Source organism: Microcaecilia unicolor, chromosome 4, assembly GCF_901765095.1.
Source record: "Microcaecilia unicolor chromosome 4, aMicUni1.1, whole genome shotgun sequence".
In the NCBI taxonomy this organism is placed as follows: Eukaryota; Metazoa; Chordata; class Amphibia; order Gymnophiona; family Siphonopidae; genus Microcaecilia; species Microcaecilia unicolor.
The window spans coordinates 235,586,587-235,611,691 of NC_044034.1; the positions used below are offsets into that span (position 1 = coordinate 235,586,587).

At 41.0% G+C, this 25,105-nt stretch overlaps 1 protein-coding gene across 1 annotated transcript in view; it reads left to right on the forward strand.

The window, feature by feature from the left end:
• The window catches only part of NALCN (sodium leak channel, non-selective), a 690,956-nt gene that overhangs the window by 167,094 nt on the left and 498,757 nt on the right, over nucleotides 1–25,105 (forward strand). The window contains 6 exon segments of the mRNA XM_030201343.1: nucleotides 882–1,024; nucleotides 1,132–1,236; nucleotides 10,489–10,575; nucleotides 18,501–18,632; nucleotides 21,762–21,929; nucleotides 24,560–24,751. Coding sequence (XP_030057203.1) covers nucleotides 882–1,024; nucleotides 1,132–1,236; nucleotides 10,489–10,575; nucleotides 18,501–18,632; nucleotides 21,762–21,929; nucleotides 24,560–24,751 — 827 coding nt within the window.

Below are 25,105 nucleotides of genomic sequence, written 5' to 3' on the forward strand. Positions count from 1 at the left end.
GCACGGCAGAAAAATAGCTATGGTTGGCTTTTTAAAAAATTTTAAATTAAGTATTCTAACAACAATAGAGTAAAAACATAGTTAAGGTATAACAGCAAGGATATGCGTTGATTTAAACCATATAATCAACCTAATTGTATCAGAGTGGAAAGATAATTGTCCAACATTTTCCATTTATGCAGTCTGGCTGGTATGCCTGAGGAGTGGCCATTACCACTGGGAGACCTTACTGCCACTTATTTAGGAGGGGGTAGGGACTCCCATTCTACTCCTGTGCTAATCAGCTAGCACATGGTAGTATCTGTGCTACCCGATTACCATAGGTACGCCTACTCTTCACTCTCTGGATGCGCCTCCCACAGGAAAAGAAAATTACCACGTGAGTAGCACGTGCTGCTGTCCGAACTAACGTGGCTTAGTAAAACATCCCCTTAGGGTGGAAGTAACTAATGCGGCATACTACAATGACTCCTTAGGGTGGAAGTTATCAACGTGGGCTACTGTTAAGTTGGGTTATTTTACCACACTTCTGGTCAGGGTCCCATTTTATGCAAGGAGACCCTGTGCTAAAGTAACCCAATGTGTGGTAAAATAACCTGATTTAACAGTAGCCTATATTGATAATTTCCCCACTTAGACTTAAAGGGACCCTTTTACTAAAGCTTCTTAGCATTCAGCACACATTTTAGTAAGTGGGCCCCAAAATAACTGAGGTGGGGATTTCAAAAAATCTATATAGTAATATATTTTCAGCAATGAAATGGAATTCTTAGTATTAAGAGAGAGACAATAAATGTATCTGCTTTAACTGCCAAATGCTTTCACAGAAAGAATTGTGATACCTTCTGCTTTAAAGATGTGCTTTTATTTTCTCTCAACAGGTACAAGCATATTTACTGTGTATGAAGCAGCATCTCAAGAAGGTTGGGTTTTTCTTATGTACAGAGCAATTGACAGTTTTCCCCGGTGGCGCTCCTATTTCTATTTCATCACATTAATCTTCTTTCTTGCGTGGCTTGTTAAGGTATTATTCCGTTTTTTTTTCCCAGAGCTACTAAAAATACATATAATTTTGAGCAATCACTTCTTTGTCTTTCTTATCTGTATATAGTTATTTTTCTTTTCTTTTAGAACGTGTTCATAGCAGTTATCATTGAGACTTTTGCTGAAATAAGAGTACAGTTCCAGCAGATGTGGGGATCTAGAAGCAGTACTACATCAACAGCAACTACGCAGGTAAAATGCTTTTCAGTCTTTATTGTAAGCCTTTGAAAACACAGGAGGCAGAAAGGATGCATGATTCTTTGTGACTATCTTCCTTATCATAAAAGTATCCTGGGTCAAATGGAACAGTTTCAGCCCAGAATTTACTCCGGTGGAATTACCAAAAAGCCCCCTTACCTATTTATTTCCAGATGTTGGAAGTGGTGATCCTCAAGCATCCTTGTTTTTTTTAAATCATTTATTTATAATTTTCATTTTACAAGGGTCCATTGCAAACAGTAATACAGAGATGACTGCACATTAATACAAGATAAGAAGAAAACAATCCCAACTAGATATATGGATTATATACAATCTTTCTCTTTCTTAGACCACAAAGTAAAGAAAAATAGGGAGAGTGAGATAAGACAAGGAGATCAATTAAACAGTAAACAGAAAAAAGAAAACATGGTATTAACCTGATTATCCCCAGATATTACTCATCTAATTCATTATTCCACATTGATCATCTGGTTGGCTTCTTCAAGACCAAATAAGGTGTATAGTCAATTCATTTCATTGAGAACATACTTATTGTCCAGATTTTTAGTTAGAAATAATACATCTGATTACATTCTCTCTCTTTTAAAAACCAGAAATTATTTATCAATACATATACTTAAGTCTCTAATTCAAATTCCACTGATTAAAGCAATCCCAGTTTTCACAGGCTTTGCTCCTTTCGAAGTAATAATTAAGGAAATATTTCTGAGGAAAACTTTAGGAGTCATACCTAGAACTCTGGGAAAAACAATAATCTCGACATTAATCATGTCGTGATAAATGGATGATTAATCTCAAGCATTCTTGGTTGATCGGTGTAAAAGAACATGTCCTTTGACACTTTTCCAAATATTTTTTACCCTCAGCTACTGACTTTGACAATAACCAATTCCACTACTTAATTGTGTATAGACAAAAAAAGAAAAAAGCTTTTTTCATGTTTTAAAACTGTTCTAAGTTAATTTCACAATGTTAAGGTCTTTAGTGAAATTTAAAATGGTATACAATAAGTTATTCCTTATGGATTCAGCTTAAGAAAATATACAATCTCACTTCATTACATTGAAAAGCAATACAAACCCTCAAAAATTTCTAGGTTACAACTCACCAGTAAATTCCACCAAAATGATACACAGCTTGAGTCCTACTGTTAGGAGGATATTTAGTTGCAGTATCACTGCAGTATGTAGTAGAAAGTCAGTTTAAGCTCAGACATAAGGAAAACTCTTTAGGGCCTCTGTGCTTAGATGATGGATGGAGGATATAGAAGGTCTATATCCTCTTGAATATTTTTTCATATTTTGTTGTGCATTAAAATATATATAATTCTGTATATATAATATAGCAACTCCTTTGTTGTCAAAATTTCTTTTACTATTTTTTAGAATCACTTTTTCTTTGATTTAGCGTTGTTATTTAAGGCTGTGCATTGGAACAAAAAGCAGCAAATCCTATGCTAACTTTTTAATACATTGGCTGCTGTACAAGTTTTAATAAAATTAGTCACTCTACATGCATACATCCTGTCAATTCTTTTGTGGTGGCAATCCACATATTTACTTGCTGTATCTCAGGGTCAGCATTTTTCTTGCCTGAGATAATGTGACAGCATACTTTGGTGTTTTAGTCAAAGTTAGCAATTCATAGGGAAATGTTTGTTGTTTCACTTAAGTTTTCACTTTAATATGGGAGTGGAAGAGTAGCCTAGTGGTGAGTGCAATGGACTTTGATCCTGGGGAACGGAGTTCGATTCCCACTGCAACCCCTTGTGACTCTGGGCAAGTCACTTAACCCTCCATTGCCCCTGGTACACAATAAGTACGTGAATATATGTAAACTGTTTATATGGGACATGCAGGTAATGAACCATAAAATAACTTTACAACAGTAACTGAGAATTATTAGCAAAGCTAGGCCTCTGTGAACAGGTTATGAACAGGTTAAGAGTCACTGAGGCCCTCATGATCAAAAGCAAACGCCGGCGCTAGAGGCTGTTAGTGCCATACTAGCACCGGCGTTTGCTACCACCCCATGATTAGAGCCCTTGAGCGCGTGAAACAACGTGCTCGAGGGCTCTTTGCGCAAGTAGCATGCAAGTGCATGCTAATCAGGGCTCAGCGCATTCATCACCAATGATCAGTGGCCAGCGCGCCAAAATTTGGGTCGCTGGCCGCAGCAAACCCTACGCCAGCTCCGAGCTGGCATTAGGGTTTGCAGATCATTGGGGAGGAATGACCTCCAGTCCCCCCGACGATCCCAGCCACCCCCCAGGTTCAGGGAGGGCTGGAGATCCGGTGGGTCTCCAGCCCCCCCAAACCCCCAGAAAATGGTCCCTGGTGGTCTAGTGGCCGCCGGCCAAGCCCCCTCCCACCCAGCGACGGGGTGGGCTGGAGGTCCGGCGGACCTCCATCCCACCCCAACTCCTGCCCCCCCCCCCCCAGCGTTGTCTGACCAATCTCTGGTGGTCCAGCATAAAAGACAACCCCCTCCTGGCCCCCCTACCTTAGTTGGAGGAGGGAGAAAGCCTGTCTCTCTCCTCTTCCTTGGGTTGACGCCACCGCAAAATGGCGGCGCCCAGCCCCACCCAGTGCATCCTGGGATGCGCTGGGCGGGGCTACAGAACATATAAGGGAATCGCTCCCTTATATGGTCTGAGTATGCTTTCTGAAATAAATAGGTCTTAAGATGTTCCTAAATTGCAGAAGAGAGCTTTTTTGATTAATAAAGGTCTACTGAAGGGGGAAGTTTTCAATGTGGACTACCGTTAAGATGGGTTATTTTATCACAAGTCATGTTACTGACACCTATTTTCTAGGCAGTAAAGGCTCACGTGCTAATCCTGCTCTAATTGGTTAGCATGCGGCAAATGTAGTTACGCTATCCGATTAGAGCAGAACATGCCAACTTTCCGACCCTGAACATGTCCTCAGTGCTAAAAATAAAATCTGTTTTTTAGCATGTGGAACGCGTGCACCAATCTTGAAACTACAACTGGACACCTGAGCGTGCCCTGTGGTAGTGTTTTTCACCTGCAGCTTAGTAAAAGGGCCCTTATATTTGGAAGCAACGTATGTCATTTGGCATAGAAAAATCTTTCAAGTAGGAGATACTTTTGCAGTCCCTTATTTTAGGTATGTATTGAATTTGGTTTTTAGAATAATTTTCATAATTTTTGATCAATAGTTTTCACCATCTATTTATTTATAGGGCTAAAAGTCTTTTTATCGTTGATTAAGGAGGGAATTCATTGAGTGGTGTTAGAGCCTTAAGTCACATTAATTAGCCTTAACACAACTTAAACGACCCTAACACCGCTTGATTAATAATACTGTGGCAAAATGTAAGTTTGCTGCAGGTTATATGGTAATGAGATGTAAAATATGCAAATGCAATCTAACCAGCTTCCACAAAGCTTTGAAAACACATCTCTTCAACAAAGCCTACAAAAGTCATCCTCAATGAAACAAATCATCCCTTAAACCACCCAAGTACACCAAAAACACCTCTCACACGACCTTACCTAACACCTTTCCATCTAAATCCTCTTATACCTCAGCCTGTGATCAACTGTATTTAAATCATGTAACGACTCTATCATAACCATACTCTGTAAGCCACATTGAGCCTGCAAAAAGGTGGGAAAATGTGGGGTACAAATGCAATAAATAAATAAATGAATAAATTACTATACACATACCATAATGCAGCTTGAGATGATACACTGCAAGTTGTGTGATGGTCCAGAAATCATGGTAAAATAACTCCAGCTTTTTTGATGGGGTTATTTTACCATCCAGGAGCATGGGGCCGCAAAGATGCAGCCTGATGCTCCAGAGCCACCAGATTAGGGTCCCCTCAGGCTTCCGACCCCCCAACAAGAACAAGCCCCCTCCTCCACTCTTCCACCTCTTGGTATTATTGGTGATCCAGTGGGGTCCGGGGTATCTTCCTGGAGTCCAGGGATCTTCGGACAGGAGCAATGCCCAATCACACCTGCCCAGTCCTGTGGCAGTTTCAAAATGTTGCCCCTAATGGTAGTTTCACTAGGTGCACAGTTTTGAAGTTGGTGCAAGAATTTGGCAGGAGCACTTGGTCATTGCTCCTGCCCAAAGACCCCCTGACCACAAAAAGATCCCCCTGAATCTCCCCTGGACCAGCAGTGATAGCTAGAGGTGGGCCAGTGGGGGAGGGGAAATGGAAAGGCTTGTTCTTGTGGGGAGTGGGGGGGGGGGGCATTGTCGAGGGGGCTGGAAGCCTGAGAGGATGCTGATCTGATGTCCTGGGCAATGGGAATAATGCTGCTTGCGAGGTGGCTTGCAAGCAGCGTTAATCTCGCTCCCCGGGATCCCTCAGGTTGCTGAATCTCGCAGGGAATCAAAGTGCAGTAAAAGGCGAACTTTCACTGCACCTTGATGAATTCCCCGTAAGTATACATCTCTTTGTTATTGGTGAGCATGGATTAATCATCCTTTTTCATAAAACTGCAAACCATTTATGTTTGCAATTGGTTTTGTTTGATATTACATGATCTAACACAACACTAATCAATTTAGTGATATGATGTGAAATCATTAATTATTGCTTTTTAGAAATTTAGGACCCTGTTTACTAAGGTGTGCTAGTATTTTTAGCGTGTGCTAAAAATTAGCATGTACTAACCGTGTAGACGCTCATAGGAATGTTATGGGCTTCTACATGGTTAGCGCACATTTAGCACAGCTTAGTAAACAGGGCCCTTAATGTTTCATTTTATGTGTTCATATTTATTTGTTTTTTAAGACATTGGTATTGTGGATCATATATTTTATTTCACTTTTGCCATTGTTTATATGGTGTGTCAGAAATTAATGTAATGGTTATTGTCAATTGGTTTTATCTTTTAATTTATTTTGTTTTTTTACATCATGTATATTATTTAATGCATTTGAATAATGTATATATGTTTTTAACTGTACAGTGATACCCATGACAAAGGTATTTCAAAACATGGCCATGTTGAGTATTTTTGCTGTATAGCCCAGTAAAGGTACCTTTGTACTAAAACTAGGGGTGGGCAACGATTAAAAATGTTAATCTCAATTAATAGTGCAATCAAAAGTTTAAATTGCATGCATTTTGGGCACATGCGTTTCCATTTTTTTAATGTTGTCCCAAACCACATGCTACTTGCAACCTTTTTGACCTTTCTGAACAGATGCTCAGCATGGCTGATTATCCTTTACAACATGCTGTTCAATTAGTGGTGGACAACGATTAAAAATTTTAATCAAAATTAATCGTTGTATTAAAACTTTTAATCATATGATTAGTCAAACCTCTGGGCTTCTGGATGGCTTGGTACTAGTAAATTCCCATTGCATGGAAATGTTTTAAATCTACTAAATATAATAAAAGGTTGCATAGACACACTTCCTTCTCACAGCACATTGTTCCCCCTCCCCCTCCATACAAGTACCTACCTTTCTCCTCTCCTGCTGCATCCTTCCTCTGTACATACACCCAAGTGTCTCCTCTTCTGCTATTAAACCTGTTATGCCTTTGTTATGCCTGACACTCAGACATCAATTTGCTGCTGCTATCCCCCCCCCCCAGCACACAGGTCCAGTACCCTCCTTCCTTGCATTTATCTGGATTTTCATAGGGTCTCCGGCAGCGATTCCCACATGCTAGTTGCAACATATGCTGATGCATTCCCTCTGCTACGTTATGGCAAAGTAAAATAGGATAGGCAGGGGAGAGAAAACAATGCTGGACAACAGACTAGAGTTAAAATTTTTGATAATGATTAAAAAAATAAATTGCAATTAAAATTTTAAAACATTAATCACATTAATAGTGCACTAAATGCTCACCCCTAACTGAAACGTACTAAAATGTGGTTTTAGTGCATTTTAACATCAATTGCCTGTGTGCTAAGCCCATATTTAAGGCACCAGTATTTTAAGGATATTCATTTTTTTTTTTGTATTCTACGTTTCCCATTAGCCTGAGGGACATGCAAACAGTTAATGCAGGAGCACATACTGCCTCCTATTTAGGAGGTGCTAAATGCTCCTGTGTTAACCCTGTGTCATCTAGGGGCCCTTTTACTAATCCACGTAAGTATCTACGTGCGCCAAAATGGAGTTACTGCCTGGCTACTGCGTGGCTCTTGTGGTAATTTCATTTTTGGTGCGCGTCTGATACGCGCATCCAAAAAAATAATTTTTATTTTTGGACGTGCGTATTGGGCACTTACTAAGTGGCATTTGATGCACGCAAGTCATTACCGCCCGGTTACCGTATGAGACTTTACCACTAGGTTTATGACTGGTGGTAAGGTCTCAGACCCAAAATAGACCCGTGGCAATTTTCATTTTGCCGCATGTCCATTTTCGGCAAAAATGTAAAAAAGGCATTTTTTGGAGGTGTGCTGAAAAATGATTCTGCTTGTGCCCAAAACACGCGTCTACACTACCACAGGCCATTTTTCAGTGCACCTTAGTAAAAGAAGCCTCTGATTAGCATGCGCTAATGTGAACGTGCTAACTAGATAATACTTCCATGACAATTCCCTGCCCATGAAACTCCCCCTCTTTAAAAGAAATTACAAAAAAGTATAAATAACACATGATTAGCACACACTGACAGGCAAAGTACCGCAGAGTGATTTAACATGTTTTATGGTAAGCATTTTTCTTGTGTTAAACGTACATTAGTGCTTAACACGATTTAATAAAAAGAGCCCCAATGTCTTTTAACAGGGCTGGTCTTAGCAATTGCGGGGCCCTATGCAGGCCAGTTTGGTGAGGCTCCCCATCCCACCTAGCGCCTCCTCCACCTAGCCCCGCCCCTTATTGACAAGATGTGTTTTAAACATTTTTTTAATTCAAATAAAGACAAATCAAGCAAAACTTGTACAGAAAAACTAATTCAAATATGCACAATGCTATCATAGGAAACCTGTGGGTTTAAAAAGCAAAACCATGTGCATGTAAGGACTGGTTAAATGAATTAAAACAAATCTCTTAATATGTAATACTTGGTAGCAGTAATGAAACAGTGATTGAATATTCACATAGCAAGCAGCCTAAGCCAACAGATTTGTTTTCCACTGAACATAATTAACTTTGTATGAACTTGGCTGCTGATAGTGTGCTGAACTGGACAATGTTGGCACATTTAGAATAACTGTGGACAGTTCTGCAAGAAGGAAACCCTTCCCTCGTTAATCAATACCTTCTCTGTGAAATAGTAATAATTAAAAAAAAAGGCAAGTGCGTTTTTATACTATACCACTGCATTCCACAAAGCAAAAGGAGCAAGTTCCCACATGCCATCTTTTTATCTTTTGATGTAGGCACAGGAAAAAAAAGATTTTAAATGCTCCCAGGTTTCAATCTAATTCATGTTTAATGTGGGTTAACATGCCATAAATAAGTAAATAAATAGATAGAAACTCTGAGTGTTGAGCTCCTGATTCTCATAACATGACATCTGTTTAGTGGCCCTTTACCAGGAGAAAAAAAATCTCTGCACAAATATAATAGTACTAGGGTGTCCCTTTAACAAGCCCCTCCAAATGACACAGATATTACCTTGATTTTTTTACAGTATCCTCCCCTCCCCATCTCTTTAACATCTTCTTTAAAATGACTGCCGAGAATTCCAACAGCGGCCTCGCAAGATTTAAATTGCTTGTCTGGGGCTAACTGGTAATATTCAGTGGCCCTTAAACGGATAGATAGCCATTTATCTTTTGATAACCACGCTAAACTCACCACAAAGAAAATGTTTGATATGATGTGGATATTGAAACGAGTGAAGCCTTATCTCCCACTCAACACTTTCCGGAACCTGGTACAGTTTACTGTTATTACCCACGCCGACTACTGCAACAATGTCTTTTTAGGATGCAAAACCCAAATACTGAAGAGACTCCAAACTGCTAAAAACACGGCTGCCAGACTTACTTTTGGCAAATCAAAATTTGAAAGTGCATCACCTCTTTGAGCAAAGCTTCACTGGCTCCCCATCAAAGAAAGAATAAATTTTAAGATCAACACAATGACCCACAAGATCATCCACGGTGAATCCCCTGGCTACATGAATGATTTGATCGACCTCCCTGCTAGAAACAGATCTATTTCTTCACGAACTTATCTTAACCTACACCTTCCCAATTGTAGAGGAATTAAATACAAGACCTACTACGCATCCAGTTTCTCCTTTTTGGCCAGCCAGCTTTGGAACGCTCTACCCAGACCAATCCGATTAATAAACGACTTCTTGCCCTTTAAAAAAATGCTGAAAGCTCATCTCTTTAAGCAAACCTACCCTAATGCCCCAACCTAATCTCGCCAACCTCCACTCCCAATTCTGTTCTGACTTAAATACCAACCTCCCATCCTTCTCTTTCCATCTCTCCTTAATTTTATCCCTCCTTACCCCTTTTCTCCCAAATTACACTATCCTATCCTGTCTACCCTCTTTTATCCTAGTCAAATATTATCTAGCTCAACTTATCATACACTACTAAGCCCGACTTTACGTTGTTTTACTACTGTTTTATTGAAAAGTTTTTCTTAACTTTGTGTTTCAAATTACTATGTAAGCCGCATTGAGCCTGCATTGTGTGGGAAAGTGCGGAGTACAAATGTAATAAATAATAATAATAATAATACCATTGAATATACCCAGTCTGTGCCTAAGCCAAAACTGGCTATTTTGTGGGCAGTCTGGGGGCTGAATCGACACTTATCTGGCTGTGCCAATGTTCAGCACTTAACCGATTACATTAACCAGATAAATAGGACCGCATAAAACACAGTCCTAACCAGATATTCAGTGCTGGTGCGCAAATATGGCCTGGCATTGAATATCTGGGAATACTGCTGGTGGCAGCCAAAATGAACTGACCGCGACCAGCTTAATATTGACCCCTATGTTTGTGCTTGATGCAGTAGAAATTTAAGTGACCTGCTAAAGATCACACAGTGAATCAGTGGGATTTTAACCTGGTTTCCATGGGTCTCAGAGCCTGCTACCCTAACCACTAGGCTACTGCTCTATTTAGACTTGCTTTCGTTAAGTAAGAAAACTACAATGCTCATCATTTGTAGTGTCTTTAGTAAAGATTGTAGCAGAATTGATAAAACACTGCATCCTGAAAGCAGATGTGACATGTTTTAGTTTCATTTATGTAAGTAAAATTCTCCTGACAATGTCTTTTTAATCCTCAAGATGTTTCATGAAGATGCTGGTGGGGGATGGCAACTAGTAGCTGTTGATATGAACAAACCCCAAGGCAGAGCTCCAGCATGTTTACAGGTAAAATAAGGATTTGTGTTGTGGAATGGATGAAGAGAGAAGTGAAAACTACCAATACTTTGCATCATGAACAGCACTGATCTCTCTCTTGTACCCGTAAAATAGAGAAGTAGCAAGTAATGAACTTCATAGTTTATAATATTTTTCCAGTATTCAGCATAAAATGGAATAAGAGTACTTTATAATTTAAAAATTCTATATGATTGAAATATGTAAAAAGATGTAAATTAACTTTTATTAGAAAAACATTCATTTATGTACAATAACTCATTATATTCTATATTATAACTGTTTATGGAAGTTTTTGTTATTGTTATAAGGGCGATTTAATAACTACACATGTGGGGCTAGATTCTATATATCATGCCTAACAAATTGCTGCCGAAAAAAATATGCCTAGGTGTATTTATAAACTATGCCTAAAGTTAGGTGTGATTTATAGAATACGTCTAAATCTAGGTGTAGTTAATAGAATATCCCCAGCGCCCATTTTCTGCGACTATATTTAGCCGTGGCTATTTATGCCAATGAAAACATGGTGTAAATGCAACACCTAAATTACACATGGAATGGGCGTATTCTATATTACTATGCACAAATTAAAGGAATGACCACACCTTCCTATGCCCCTCCCATGGCCACAACCCCTTTTCAGATCCACGTCTTAGAATTTATGCGCATCACTTAATAGAATATAGTTAGACAGTTACGCATGTAAATTCTAATTAATGCCAATTAGTGTCAATAATTGCTTGTTAAGTGCAATTATCAGTGTTGATTGGCTTGTTAAGCTAATTAAATTGTGCGCATATATCCAGAATACAACTGGATTTGCGTGCGCAACTATATAGAATCCAAGGGATAAGGTAAAAAGTATGTGCATAAATTTTTCTGTGCAGACTTTGCCAAATATTCAACGCAATAGTATACACATACTTCTGTCAAGAGGCTGAAAAAATAAGGGCAAAAGGGAACGGACCCTCATTTTGAAATCAATAACCCGAAGAAATACAGAGTTTGACTAACTATTTACAGTTTTGAAAAGTATTGAAAACTTGGATTTACATTCAGCCTGATTTCAAAATATGATTATTGACTGTATACAATGTAAGAAAAGATCATTTCAATCATTTGTATCAGATTTAATAGCCTTTCTATTATTTTTACAATTGTAATATTATGATTGTTCTGCTGTTTATATTTTATGAAAGTTTGTAAACCGCTTTGGTTTCTGTGGGTGTAAGACGGTATATTAAGTAAATAAATCAAATCAAGTCAAATCAAGAAAGAAAGGGAAGATAGGGAAGGAAATATAGGAAGGGAGAAGGGGATGGTAATGGAAAAAAAGGGAGAGAAAAAGGGAAAAGGGGAGCAGGAGAAAGGGGGAGGAGAGAATGGGTAAAGTGAGGGAAAAGAGAAAAAAGAACAAAAGGAAAAAAAGGAAGAATAAAGACAAGAGAAAAAGAGAAAAGGAAACAAGGGAATGAGAAAGAAGACATGGAAAAATTGGCAGCACAAGCAGGTACTTGCAGAGGAACTCTCCGCCCTTCTACAGGCCCAAGCGGTTGAACCCGTTACACCAGGGGAAGAAGGGCTGGGATTCTATTCCAGGTACTTCCTTGTGCAAAAGAAAACAGGGGGGATGCGTCCCATCCTAGACCTAAGGGCCCTGAACAAATTAGGATGGTTTCCCTGGGCACCCTTCTTCCCATGATTCAGGAAAACGATTGGCTATGCTGTCTGGACTTAAACGATGCTTACACACACATCTCGATACTTCCAGCTCACAGGACGTATCTTCGATTTCGGCTGGGAACACAGCACTTTCAGTACCGTGTACTGCCTTTTGGCCTGGCATCTGCACCCAGAGTGTTTACAAAATGCCTAGCTGTAGTTGCACCGTTGCTACGCAGACTGGGAGTGCATGTGTTTCCTTATCTCAATGAATGGCTGGTGAAGAGCACCTCGGAGGAAGGTGCTCTGGAGTCCATGCGAATGACTATTCAGGTGCTGGAGCTACTGGGGCTCATCATAAATTATCCCAAGCCCCATCTTACCCCAGTTCAAAAATTGGAATTCATTGGAGCTCTGCTCAACACTCAGACAGCTCGAGCTTATCTCCCCAAGGCGAGGGCAGACAACATTCTGTCCCTGGTGTCCATGGTTCGAGCATCTCAGCAGGACACGGCTCAGCAGATGTTGAGACTTCTGGGGCACATGGCCTCCACAGTTTATGTAACGCCCATGGCATGTCTACATATGAGATCAGCTCAATGGACCCTAGCTTCCCAGTGGTTTCAAGCTGCGGGGGATCTAGAGGATGTAATCCAACTGTCCACCGACTTTCAGAATTCGATCCAATTTGACCATGGGACGACCATTCCAAGTTCTTCAGCCATGAAAAGTGCTGATGACAGATGCATCTCTCCTGGGGTGGGGAGTTCATGTAGATGGGCTCCACACTCAGGGAGCCTGGTCCTTTCAGGAAAAAGGTCTGCAGATCAACCTCCTGGAATTAAGAGCAATCTGGAATGCTCTAAAGGCTTTCCGAGATTGGCTGACCAACCGAATAATCTTAATTCAGGCAGACAATCAGGTTGCCATGTTTTACACCAACAAGCAGGGAGGCACCGGATCTCGCCCTCTGTGCCAGGAAGCCGTCCAGATGTGGCTTTGGGCTTGCTGTCACAGCATGTTTCTCCAAGCCACTTATCTGGCAGGCGTAAACAACAGTCTGGCCGACAGGTTGCACAGAATAATGCAACCTCACTGAACATGAGCGTTGTCCGTAAGATCTTCCGAGTGTGGGGCACCCCCTTGGTGGATCTTTTTGCCACTCAGATCAATCACAAGGTCCCTCAGTTCTGTTCCAGGCTTCAGGCCCATGACAGACTAGCGTCAGATGCCTTTCTCCTACATTGGGGGACAGGCCTTCTGTATGCGTATCCTCCCATACCTCTGGTGGGGAAGACTTTGCTGAAACTCAAGCAAGACTGCGGAATCATGATCCTGATTTCACCCTTCTGGCCGTGTCAGATTTGGTTCCCTCTTCTTCTGGACTTGTCCTCCGAGGAACCGTGGAGATTGGAATGTTTTCCAACCCTCATCACTCAGAACGAGGGGTCACGTCTACATCCCAATCTCCAGTCTCTGGCTGTCACGGCCTGGATGTAGAGAGCTTAGAATTCGCCTCCCTGGGTCTTTCAGAGGGTGTCTCCTGAGTCTTGCTTGTTTCCAGAAAAGATTCCACAAAGAGGTGTTACTCTTTTAGATGGAGGAGGTTTGCCATCTGGTGTGACAGCAAGGCCCTAGATCCTCTTGTCCTACACAGACCCTGCTTGAATACCTTATACACTTATCAGAGTCTGGTCTCAAAACCAACTCAGTAAGGGTTCATCATAGTGCGATTAGTGCCTATCATCGCCGCGTAGAGGGTAAGCCTGTCTTTGGACAGCCTTTAGTTGTTTGCTTCATGAGAGGTTTACTTTAGTCCAAGCCCCCGGTCAAACCTCCACCAGCGTCATGGCATTTCAACGTCGTTCTCACCCAGCTGATGAAAGCTCCTTTTGAGCCACTGAATTCCTGCCATCTGAAGTACTTGACCTGTAAGGTAATTTTCTTGGTGGCTATTACTTGAGCTCGTAGGGTCAGTGAGCTTCAGGCTCTAGTGGTTCATGCTCCTTATCTTAAATTTCATCATAACAGAGTAGTCCTCCGCACGCACCCTAAGTTCCTGCCAAAGGTGGTGTCGGAGTTCCATCTGAACCAGTCGATCGTCTTGCCAACATTCTTTCACCGTCCTCATACTCGACCTGGCGAAAGCAGTTTGCATACCTTGGACTGCAAGAGAGCATTGGCCTTTTACGTGGAGCAGACATAGCCCTTCAGACAGTCCACCCAGTTATTTGTTTCCTTTGATCCCAACAGGAGGGGAGTCGCCGTCAGAAAACGCACAATCTCCAATTGGCTAGCAGATTGCATTTCCTTCACTTATGCCCAAGCTGGGCTGACTCTAGAGGGCCATGTCATGGCTCATAATGTTAGAGCCATGGCTGCGTCAGTGGCTCGTTTAAAGTCAGCCTCCATTGAAGAGATTTGCAAGGCTGCAACGTGGTCATCAGTCCACACTTTCACATCTCACTACTGCCTTCAGTAGGATACCCGACGCGACAGTCGGTTTGGGCAGTCAGTGCTGCAGAATCTGTTTGGGGTTTAGAATCCAACTCCACTCCCCTAGACCCATTTTTGTTCTGTTCCAGACTGCACCCTCAGTTGTTTATGGTTTCAGGTCAATCTATGTTATGTCCTCGCCATTGCGAGGCCCAGTTGACCAATGTTCGTTGTTTTGAGTGAGCCTGGTTGCTAGGGATATCCCACATGTGAGAACAAGCAGCCTGCTTGTCCTCGGAGAAATCGAAGATACTTACCTTTAGCAGGTATTCTCCGAGGACAGCAGGCTGATTGTTCTCACAAACCCGCCCACCTCCCCTTTGGAGTTGTTATTTGCTTCTTTTTATGTTTTTTGATTTAACTGAGGGAACGCGCTGACGCGACAGGTGGGAAATCAGTCTGCGCATGTGTTGTGCGCGCTGCAAGCGGTCCAGAAGACTCTGGCAGAACTTTTTTTATATTTTGCTTGCAAAATGCCGATTCCTGGGCCGACGCAGACGTTGACCCACATGTGAGAACAATCAGCCTGCTGTCCTCGGAGAATACCTGCTACTGGTAAGTATCTTTGCTATATCATATTGGGGGCCATGGCCACTCACATAGCCATGCCATGGATTTGTAAATAATATTTGCCCTGGAAAGAAAAGTAAGTCTTGGTCAAAGCTATTGCAGTCAGTGTTAGAATAAACCAAATGGGAATCCTACGATTGCTTGTACAGTCTCTGAGTACCCCTTCTATGACATTCAGTGCTTCTGGTTGAGGGATATTAGTATAGAGAGCACTGATATCAAGAGTAACAAGTAAAAGGTCAGATATATCCCCATCAAAATCTTCTAATAAGTTAATCATCTGTCCAGAGTCTCTTAAATATAAATTAATCTTAGGGACAAATGGCCGCAAAAAAGAATCCACAAACACAGATAGAGGTTCTAGTACACAGCCCTTACCAGGTACTATGGGCCTGCCAGGTGGATTTGTGAGTAATTTGTGTGTCTTGGGTAGCATATAGATAGTGGGTACCACAGGATGTTTTGTAATTAGGAAATCTTTTTCTTTGGCTATAAGGAACCCTCTGACTGATGCTAATATTACTTCTTCAGTATCCTGGAGTTATGCAGTAGAGTCAGAACGCAAGGTGGTGTAGTATTGCACATCACCTAATTGTCTTTCTATCTCTGAGATATAATATTTACTATTTTGGACCACAATACCACCTCCTTTATCAACAGGTTTGATGACAATCGATAAATCATTGGCCAGAGAACATACAGCTTCCTCTTCCTCCCTTGATAAATTGTAAAAATGGTTTTCTCTGTCTTGCTAATAGCGCCATTTCTTGTTGCACACAGGCATTGAAGGTGTATATCAACGGGACTATAAGTCGTGGTGAAACCCACTTTGATGGCCTTTTTACTATAGAAATGTCTGTGTTGACTACCCCACAGTTAGAAAAAGCCTGTATGATCTGTAATTTTTGTGTAAATTAGATCCACCCTAGTTTTTATAGGTGATGTTAAACTTTTATATACAAAATTTATATATATATATATATATATATATATATATATATATATTTCTTTTTTTTTTTTTGTTCCTTATGTTTGTTCCAACATCAGTTAGTTTTCATATTTATATATTTTTATGTATTTCTGTACTTATATATTTATCATTTTACATTTTTATTGAATTTGTAGTGTATGTTTTCTTTCATTTATTCCGTTTGCTTATAGTCTGACCTTTTGTATTTTTTCAGTATATATAGTTTGTGAGTGACCCCTGAGACAGGCGGCAGCATCCGCCGAAACACGGTCCCGTGTTGGATTCTTTTTGGTGCTTGTTCAATAAAATTTGAGTTTTAATCTACCTATCAACTGGAAGTCATTGAGTCATCCCCTACTCTCTTCTTGGTATTTTGGGTTCATCATAGGGGTTATCTTCCTGCTTTTGGGTGTTGTACATGTAGCTCTCATCCTCCTCCATAAAGATCAAAGCTGTTATGTTTCCGTGTAGTGAGCCCTTGGTTCATAGTGAAGGCCTACGATAGACTGAATCCTACTGGGACTGGACAAGGGTAAAAGTGGTTTGGCTCAAGTAGGCCACCAGGTTCTGGAAGGCAGTCCCACAATAAAGTAAAAGGGTACTGAAGCCACGCAAGCAGAAGAGGGAAGCAGCTGCAGGCAGCCAGAAATAAAGCACAGAAGGCAGTAAGAGCCCCATCACACAAGAAGCCAAATGCTGGCCCAGAGCCCACACATATAGGAAGCAAGGCTAGTACTGGAACCCGTGCACACAAAAAGCAAGGCTTGTACTGGAACCTGTTCAGCCAAGAATCAAGGCTTGTACTGGAACCCGCACACACAAGCAGCAAGACACTGCACTGGAACCCACACACACAAGCAGCGGGACACTGTGCTGGAACTCACTCACACAGAAAGCAAGGTGTTTACAGGAACCCACTCTCTCAAGAAGCAAGTCTTATACTGGAACCCGTTCACTCACGGCTTTACTGTAACCCACTCTGGCAAGCAGACGGAAGGCAGCTGGAACCTACTCATACAAGCAAAGGTTTCTCAAGACCCACAGGAGGAAAACAGCAACTAGGGCGGCTAACAACGCAAGACAGTCTAGACAGAAGACTGGTGGGTTTAAGTGCTGCCTCTCTGTCGGCATCTGACGTCATCTCGTACACATGCACACGTAGAGGATGGGCAACAGGTCCTATAATGCAAGAGTGAAGACTCCTTCTTGACACACTCTGCCAGAGTGGTCCAGGTGGCCACTCCCTCTGACCCTGTCAGCTGTGTGGTCCTGAGGTCACGAATCACGGTAAGACCGTGACAAGCAAAGACTTCATTTAGTCTCTGCACTATGGACCTGTCTGCCCTAAGTGTTCTTTTTACTGCTTGATAATGGTCTAACTGACTTCCTCACAGGCTTTCTGCTTCTGTTGTACCTGAAAAACGTTTTTGCTATGAGTTTTTCCATCTACAGCAAGCTTCTTATGAAATATATATCCTATTGCAGATACATTAATTCCATTAAATGTGTATTATTAGAAAAGAATAGAAAGATACTTTGGGGTCAATATTCAGCGCTATTTAACCAGGTAGGAGAGGGTTCTACGTGGTTAAACAGTGCTGTCCTGCTCAGGTGCTGATATTCAATAACACTTAACCATAGAGTGCTGCTGAATATCATCTCCCAACACTATTTGGTTAGTGCCAGATTTTGTCTGAAGCAGAAATTAGAGCACACCTGTTAAGTTACCTAGGCAATACTGATGTTCAGTGCTGGTACCCGGATAAGTAAGTGGACAAGTAGGACCGCAGAAATAGTAATCCTAACTATGCCCGGTTAGGTTTCTTGGTATGAGCACTGAATATCTGCTGGACCTGGATAACATCTGGTGGCTTTGAAAGTTCTAGATATTCAGTGCCAGTACCTGGATTAGGTTCAGAACTGAATATCCAGGTCTAATTGGGGTTTTATTGGATGATTGTGCTGTATGTTGCTTTCTTATTTTAATTGGTGTTCTGTTTCTTTCTGTTTTGTTTTAATAATTTTGTAAACCACTTTGACGTCTGACAAATAGGGTGGTATATCAAATGTTTAAATCTATTAAACTATTAATTCAGCCCACGACAGTCAGCCTTTAAAACAATTCTGACCGCTGCAGGCTAAATATTGCCCCCTTTTGTTTCTGGTAAAATTATATTTCATTCAACATGTTTTACTTGTGTTTCTTTCCTTGCAGAAAATGATGAGATCATCAATTTTTCACATGTTTATACTAAGCATGGTGGCAGTAGATGTCATTGTTGCTGCTAGTAACTACTACAAAGGAGAGACTTTCAAGAGACAATATGACGAGTTTTACCTTGCTGAGGTGAGTCATATGTAAATTATTCTAAATTTTCAGAAACACAAAAATGGAAAAATCAATGCCATTTTCTTAAACTTTAAATATGCATAAACACATACAATCAGGCTTATTTTCAAAAGAGAAGGGCACCCAACTTTCGACACAAATCGGAAGATGGGCGTCCTTCTCCCAGGGTCGGCCAAATCGGCATAATCGAAAGCCGATTTTGGGCGTCCTCAACTGCTTTCCGTCGTGGGGACGACCAAAGTTCACGGGGGCGTGTCGGAAGCGTAGCAAAGGCGGGACTGGGGCGTGCCTAACACATGGGCGTCCTTGACCGATAATGGAAAAAAGAAGGGCGTCCCTGACGAGCACTTGGGTGACTTTACTTGGTCCATTTGTTCTTACGACCAAGCCTCAAAAAGGTGCCCGAACTGACCAGATGACCACCGGAGGGAATCGGGGATGACCTCCCCTTACTCCCCCAGTGGTCACCATACCCCCTCCCACCCTAAAAAAAAACTTTAAAAATATTTTTTGCCAGCCTCAAATGTCATACCCAGCTCCATGACAGCAGTATGTAGGTCCCTGGAGCAGTTTAAGTGGGTGCAGTGCACTTCAGGCAGGTGGACCCAGGCCCATTCCCCCCCTACCTATTACACTTGTGGTGGTAAAGGTGAGCCCTTCAAAACCCACCAGAAACCCACTATACCCACATGTAGGTGCCAGTGGCTTAGCCACAGGTGGGCCTGGGTGGGCCAGGGCCCACCCACTTAGGGCTCAGGCCCACCCAACAGTAGCACATGTTTAGCAGTAGCTGATGGGGATTCCAAGCTCTACCAGCTGAAGACTTCCCCCTGATGGAAATGAAAATGGTGTGCTCCACGTTACTGGCACCTGTGAATGCTCAGTTTTCAGCGCATGCCTGCTGCAGACTGCCAAGGTAGAGAGAAGCATTTTTCCACCAGCTTAGATATTTTTTGGGGGGAGGAGGGGGAGAACACTTGGTGCCCACCCACTTTTTGCCTAGGCCCACCCAAAATCTGCTGTCTGGCTACGCCCCTGGTAGGTGCCCCCCTTCACCCCTTAGGGCTATGGTAGTTGTGTATAATTGTGAGGAGTGGGTTTTGGGGGGGGGGGGTTGGGGGGCTCAGCACACAAGTGAAGGGAGCTATGCACCTGGGAGCAATTTGTGAAGTCCACTGCAGTGCCCCCTAGGGTGCCCGGTTGGTGTCCTGACATGTGAGACAGTCATTGGAATGTTTTTATGTTTCACTTATATATTCTATTATTTGTCGTCATTTGCTTATTTCTGATCTGAAGAAGAAGGTATTGCTTTTGAAAGCTAATTAAAAGACATGGTGGTAGTGACTCCCATAGGCTGGCCTGCCTGGTCCTGGCCCCTTTTCTCTACTTTAGGCAGCCCGCCTCTGAGGAAACAGGAAATTATGTGAGAGGCAGGCCGCCCGCAGTAGAGAGAAGGAGCCGCCTCCTTTTGAAAAACAAGAAAAGAATAGAAAAGGTAATTTCGGGGAAGGGGGATGGGGAGGGAGGGCAGGGGCGTTGGCAGAGGAGTTAGGGTGACAGCTCATTTTCTTCCTCAGGCGGCTGTGGACCGGGTAAATAGCATATAGGTGCCCAACCACTAATATTTAGGGGGAGATAACTGGTTATCTCCGCTGAATATTTCCTGTTAGCGCCTAACACATAACCAACTATATTGCTTGACTTATCTGGTTAGGTGCTGATATTCAGCGTTTAACTGGATAAGTTTAGCGGTCAAATAGGACTGCATAAATAGTTTTCCTGTCTTTAACCGCTAAAAAGCTAACCAGTTAGCACTGAATATTGGCATAACCAGTTAACTTTTTAGTGATTAAAAATGCTGATATTCAATGCCAGTCGCTGGAAATGGGATGGTATTAAATATCTGGGTTTAACACCAGCAGCGGACAGCAAAAGTGCTGCCCACTGCAGGCTGAATATCGGGCCCCTATTGCTTATCAGAAATATTTAACACAGTATCTTCAAGGGAATTACAAAAAAAAAAAAATAGAAGCTCCCACTGCAAGTGATCAGGCTATCAACTTAGGAAATTCTTTATGCCATAACTATGTGGCTAAAGAACAATTTGTTTATTTATTTATTTATTAGGATTTATTTACCACCTTTTTGAAGGAATTCACTCAAGGTGGTGTACAGTAGGAATAGATCAATCATGAACAATAGACAATTACAGAAGTAAAAATGTTCAAATAATACAAAGTATGGCATGGTATACTACTTACAATGTCAACACAATACGAAATAGAACATTATAATTGATAGTGAAGGATAAAGCAAAGATGTAACATATGTCTTATTTGTAAGAAAGTAGGAAGAGTTAGAAAGTAAGGTGATTGTTTTAAGGAAAGTTGCACATGAGGTCAGAGAAATGGTTAATTATCTCAGCTAGGGTAGGAGTGGATAAACATGTCCTGCTTCAGTATATGCAGCCCGAGTCACTCCTTGTGTGTGTGAGCGAGACTAACAAGTTATTACTTATTCCATTAAAGGCCTGGTTGAAGAGCCAAGCTTTCACTTCTTCCTGAAGTAGACAGACTTGTGTTAAGCGCAGCCTTTAAGGCAGTGCATTCCAGAGTGTGTGGACTACTCCGGAGAAGGCTTGCTTGTGGGTATCACATCGTGTAATGTCTTTTGGAGAGGGTGTGGTTAGTGAAAGTCCTTGGGAGGACCTTAGTGTCCTTGGCAGTGTGTTGAGGATCATCCTATTTTTCAGGTACTCAGGGCCATTTCCTTTCAGGGCCTTGAAGATCAGACATAAAGTTTTAAATTTAGCCCTGTATTGTACTAGTAGCCATTGAAGTCTTTGCAAAAATGGTGTGATATGGTCACGTCGCTTGCAACCTTCTATGAGTCTTGCTCCTGCATTCTGAATCAACTGGAGCTGGTGCAGGCCCTTTGTAGTCAGACCATTGTATAGTTCATTGCAGTAATCCAGTCTTGATGTTATCATGGCATGTACAACTAGACATTCTTTTTGCAGAAATACTGTGTACTCATTGTAGAGTGGAATCAGGTTATTTCCATTGTATCAGAATTTTTAAATTTATAAAGTAATAGTAATTATTATTTATTTTCTATATTTTCTAGGTTGCATTTACAGTTCTTTTTGATTTGGAAGCTCTTTTGAAGATCTGGTGTTTAGGATTTACTGGTTATATTAGTTCATCTCTCCACAAATTTGAATTGCTGCTTGTTGTTGGAACTACTCTTCACATTTATCCAGACCTCTACCATTCCCAGTTTACCTATTTTCAGGTACTATGCATGGTTTTAAAATAAGTCATCTATTATTGTGCCTTACATGTTCAATAAGTGGTATGTATATGCATACTTTGCACTGGGCTTTAAATAAGGCTCAAAGTTTCTGTATTCAAAGAGCACCCATAAAAAGCATGACAGTGAAAAAATATCCAGTGTAAATAAGCTAATGATATATGTCAGTTTTTCATAAGAGCCCCTCAAAGTTTTGATTCTGTTACTAAATTTTCAAATGATAGACCACAGAATTAAATTTATAAATGGCTACTTGAATTATTCAAGGGCAACTTGTAATTGGAGTACTGTTATGCAAAGAAAAAGTCAGAAAGACTTTCAGAAAAAAATATATAGCAGGAGGAATTTTAAGTATTATAGAGGTGTATTTTCAAAGCACTTAGACTTACAGTACTATGTACTAGATGGTTGTGAGGTAGTGAGATCTCTGGATTCTGAGGGCAATGTCTTCAAATGGATTATGTTTGTGCATACCATGATAGTAATGACCCTCACGTCTAAACCAGGAACAGTATGATCTCATTCTCTCAGATTTACTGCTAATTCTTGCTTTGTGCCAAAGACAGCTTCCTTCTGGAGTTTGTAAGATGTTATATGTGCATAGGCAATTTAACCAGGTGCGTTTGAAAATTATTTTTAATGAGGCTTATGACACCCAAAACAATGGACACACCAAAAATTCAAATAGTGGATCATTGCAATTCTTATATCTTTTTTATAAAGATCTTTTCTTTTCTTAAAAAAGGAGGAAAAAGACCTCAGGTAGCTGTGACTGTTTTACCTAACTGAAATGCAAGCAAACCTGCAATAAGGTAGACATTTATAATTTACACACAGCTCACAATTTTCTATCATTGGTCTTAAAAAACCTCCATAATTTTTAATTCAGAGTGTAAACATAAATTCTTCTCAACAAAGATGAGTATATACTAGGTGTGCATGGAAACAAATCACTTAACAGCAGGGGCGGTCCCAACGGGGACCCGTTTCACCTCGTCAGCTTCTGTATAACCCCTGCCTTCTCCCCAACGCTGCACCTTGTACTGCCCCTGACCTGCCCACTTTTTTGTTGAGCTGTCTGTGGAGATACTCAGCAGCAATGTCTGGCTAAGTGCTGCTGAACATCACCACTTAGGCAATGGTAAGAGATTTAACCGGGCAGGAGAGACTCCTGCCCATTTAAATAGTTTTGAATATCTGACGGACTGTTTATAGAATAGAGGTGTAAGTTTGTTATGCGCACAACTGCAAATTAATGCCAATTATTGGCATTTATAACCAATTATTTGCCAATATAGTGCCAATTAATTAATTGTTATCTGCATAACTGGCCCAAAATTCATCTGCCTAGCTACATGGGCCCCAGCACTGAATATCTTTCGAGACCAGCTTAACTGGTTTTGAATGTCAAAGTGCTGCTGATCCCCCTTCCTGATCCTTCAAAACAGCCCTCTCCATCCTATTCCTCCCTTTAGCCCTCCAGACTCGAAGCCCTCTTTCCCCCATCTCTGAAACGAACCCTTGCCACCCCTCCTCCCCAGTTCTAGGTAGGCCTTCTCAGGTCTACCTGTATCCCTGGTGGTCCTAATGGGGTGTTGTGGGCAGGAGCAAAGCTCCATCGCTACTGCCCCTTGCTACTGCTGTCTGCAAATGGCTGCTGCTACCTCTCTTTACTGCCGCAACTTTCTTGAAAAGGTTGTAAATATATGAATTATTTGAATACAGGTGAAAATTGAGGTGCACTAACCTATACGTCTCAATTCGTACTTCTATGATCTATCTAAAATGACGTTTCAGATGTCTTTGTAAAATAGCATCAAAATTGGCGCCTTCTTGCTTACTTAACCTAGGCCCCTGTAATAAAATTAACCCCATATATATTTTCAGTGATGTTATCCATTTAGGTAGTAGTACAATAAAAAAAACACATCTTAGGGAGGAAGTTATCAACATAGGCTATTGTTAAGATGTGCTATTTTACTGTTAACCTCACGGGTCATTTTACTAAGCTGCTGTAAAAACGGCCTGCGCTAGTGCCAGCCTGTATTTTTGACGAGCGCTGAGGCTCCCTTTTCCCACAATGAGTAAAAGGCTGTCTTTTTCTGGAAAATAAATGGCCATGTAAGTGAACCACTTGCACGCAGCCATTTTGAGGGGAGCATCCGTTGAGGTGGCAGTAAGGGCTCCCGCGTTAACCCAATGGTAACTGGGCAGCGCACTGTGCTGCCTGATTACTTCCGGGTAAGCACTGGTGCTACTAAATAGAAAATATTTTTGTAATACAAGAAATGGCGTGCACTTGGGATAGTTCAGGATTGGCATGTGGCAAGCCTTTTGCTGTGCACCAATCCTTTAGTATAAGGGCCCCTCATTTATTAGTAAAGAAATCTCATTGCACAAAATGGAGCCTCTGCTAAAATAGCATAAGTTAGTGTAAAATAACACATAACTATATCATTGCATAAAATGGAACCTGTGCCAAAATAACATGAGTTAGTAGTAAAATAATACGCCTTAATGGTTCACTCATATTCCTAACTACACCCCAATAAAATTAATAAGTATAACCAGAAAAATTAAAAGATTCTAAAATATTATTTTTATGTTTGCAGGTTCTTAGAGTAGTTCGACTGATTAAAATTTCTCCTGCCTTGGAAGATTTTGTATACAAGATATTTGGACCAGGAAAAAAGCTTGGAAGTTTGGTTGTATTCACAGCCAGCCTTTTAATAGTAATGTCAGCAATTAGTTTACAGATGTTTTGTTTTGTTGAAGAATTGGACAGATTTACAACTTTTCCCAGGGTAAGTGTCAAAAAGACTGTTATAAAATATTGTATTTTTACAGTATTATTGGTAGCACTAATGCTGTCAAATAAATTGTCTTGTATAAAAATGATGAAGAGATGCAATAAGAGATGGAGGTGTTATGCAATACATGAAAGAAGAGATCTTATAAAGCACCTTCTGAGGTTTTTATTTTTCAGTTGTAAATCACTTTGTTTCCAGTTTGAAAGGCGCTATATCAAGTACTAATAAACATAAACGTTCTGCCTCTTTAACGTGTTTTATGGGTGGAAAATGATTCTTATTTAGGCTTTAAAAAATGGAACATATAAAGATACCATGTACTAATACAGAATAGGAGCTTGATTTTAT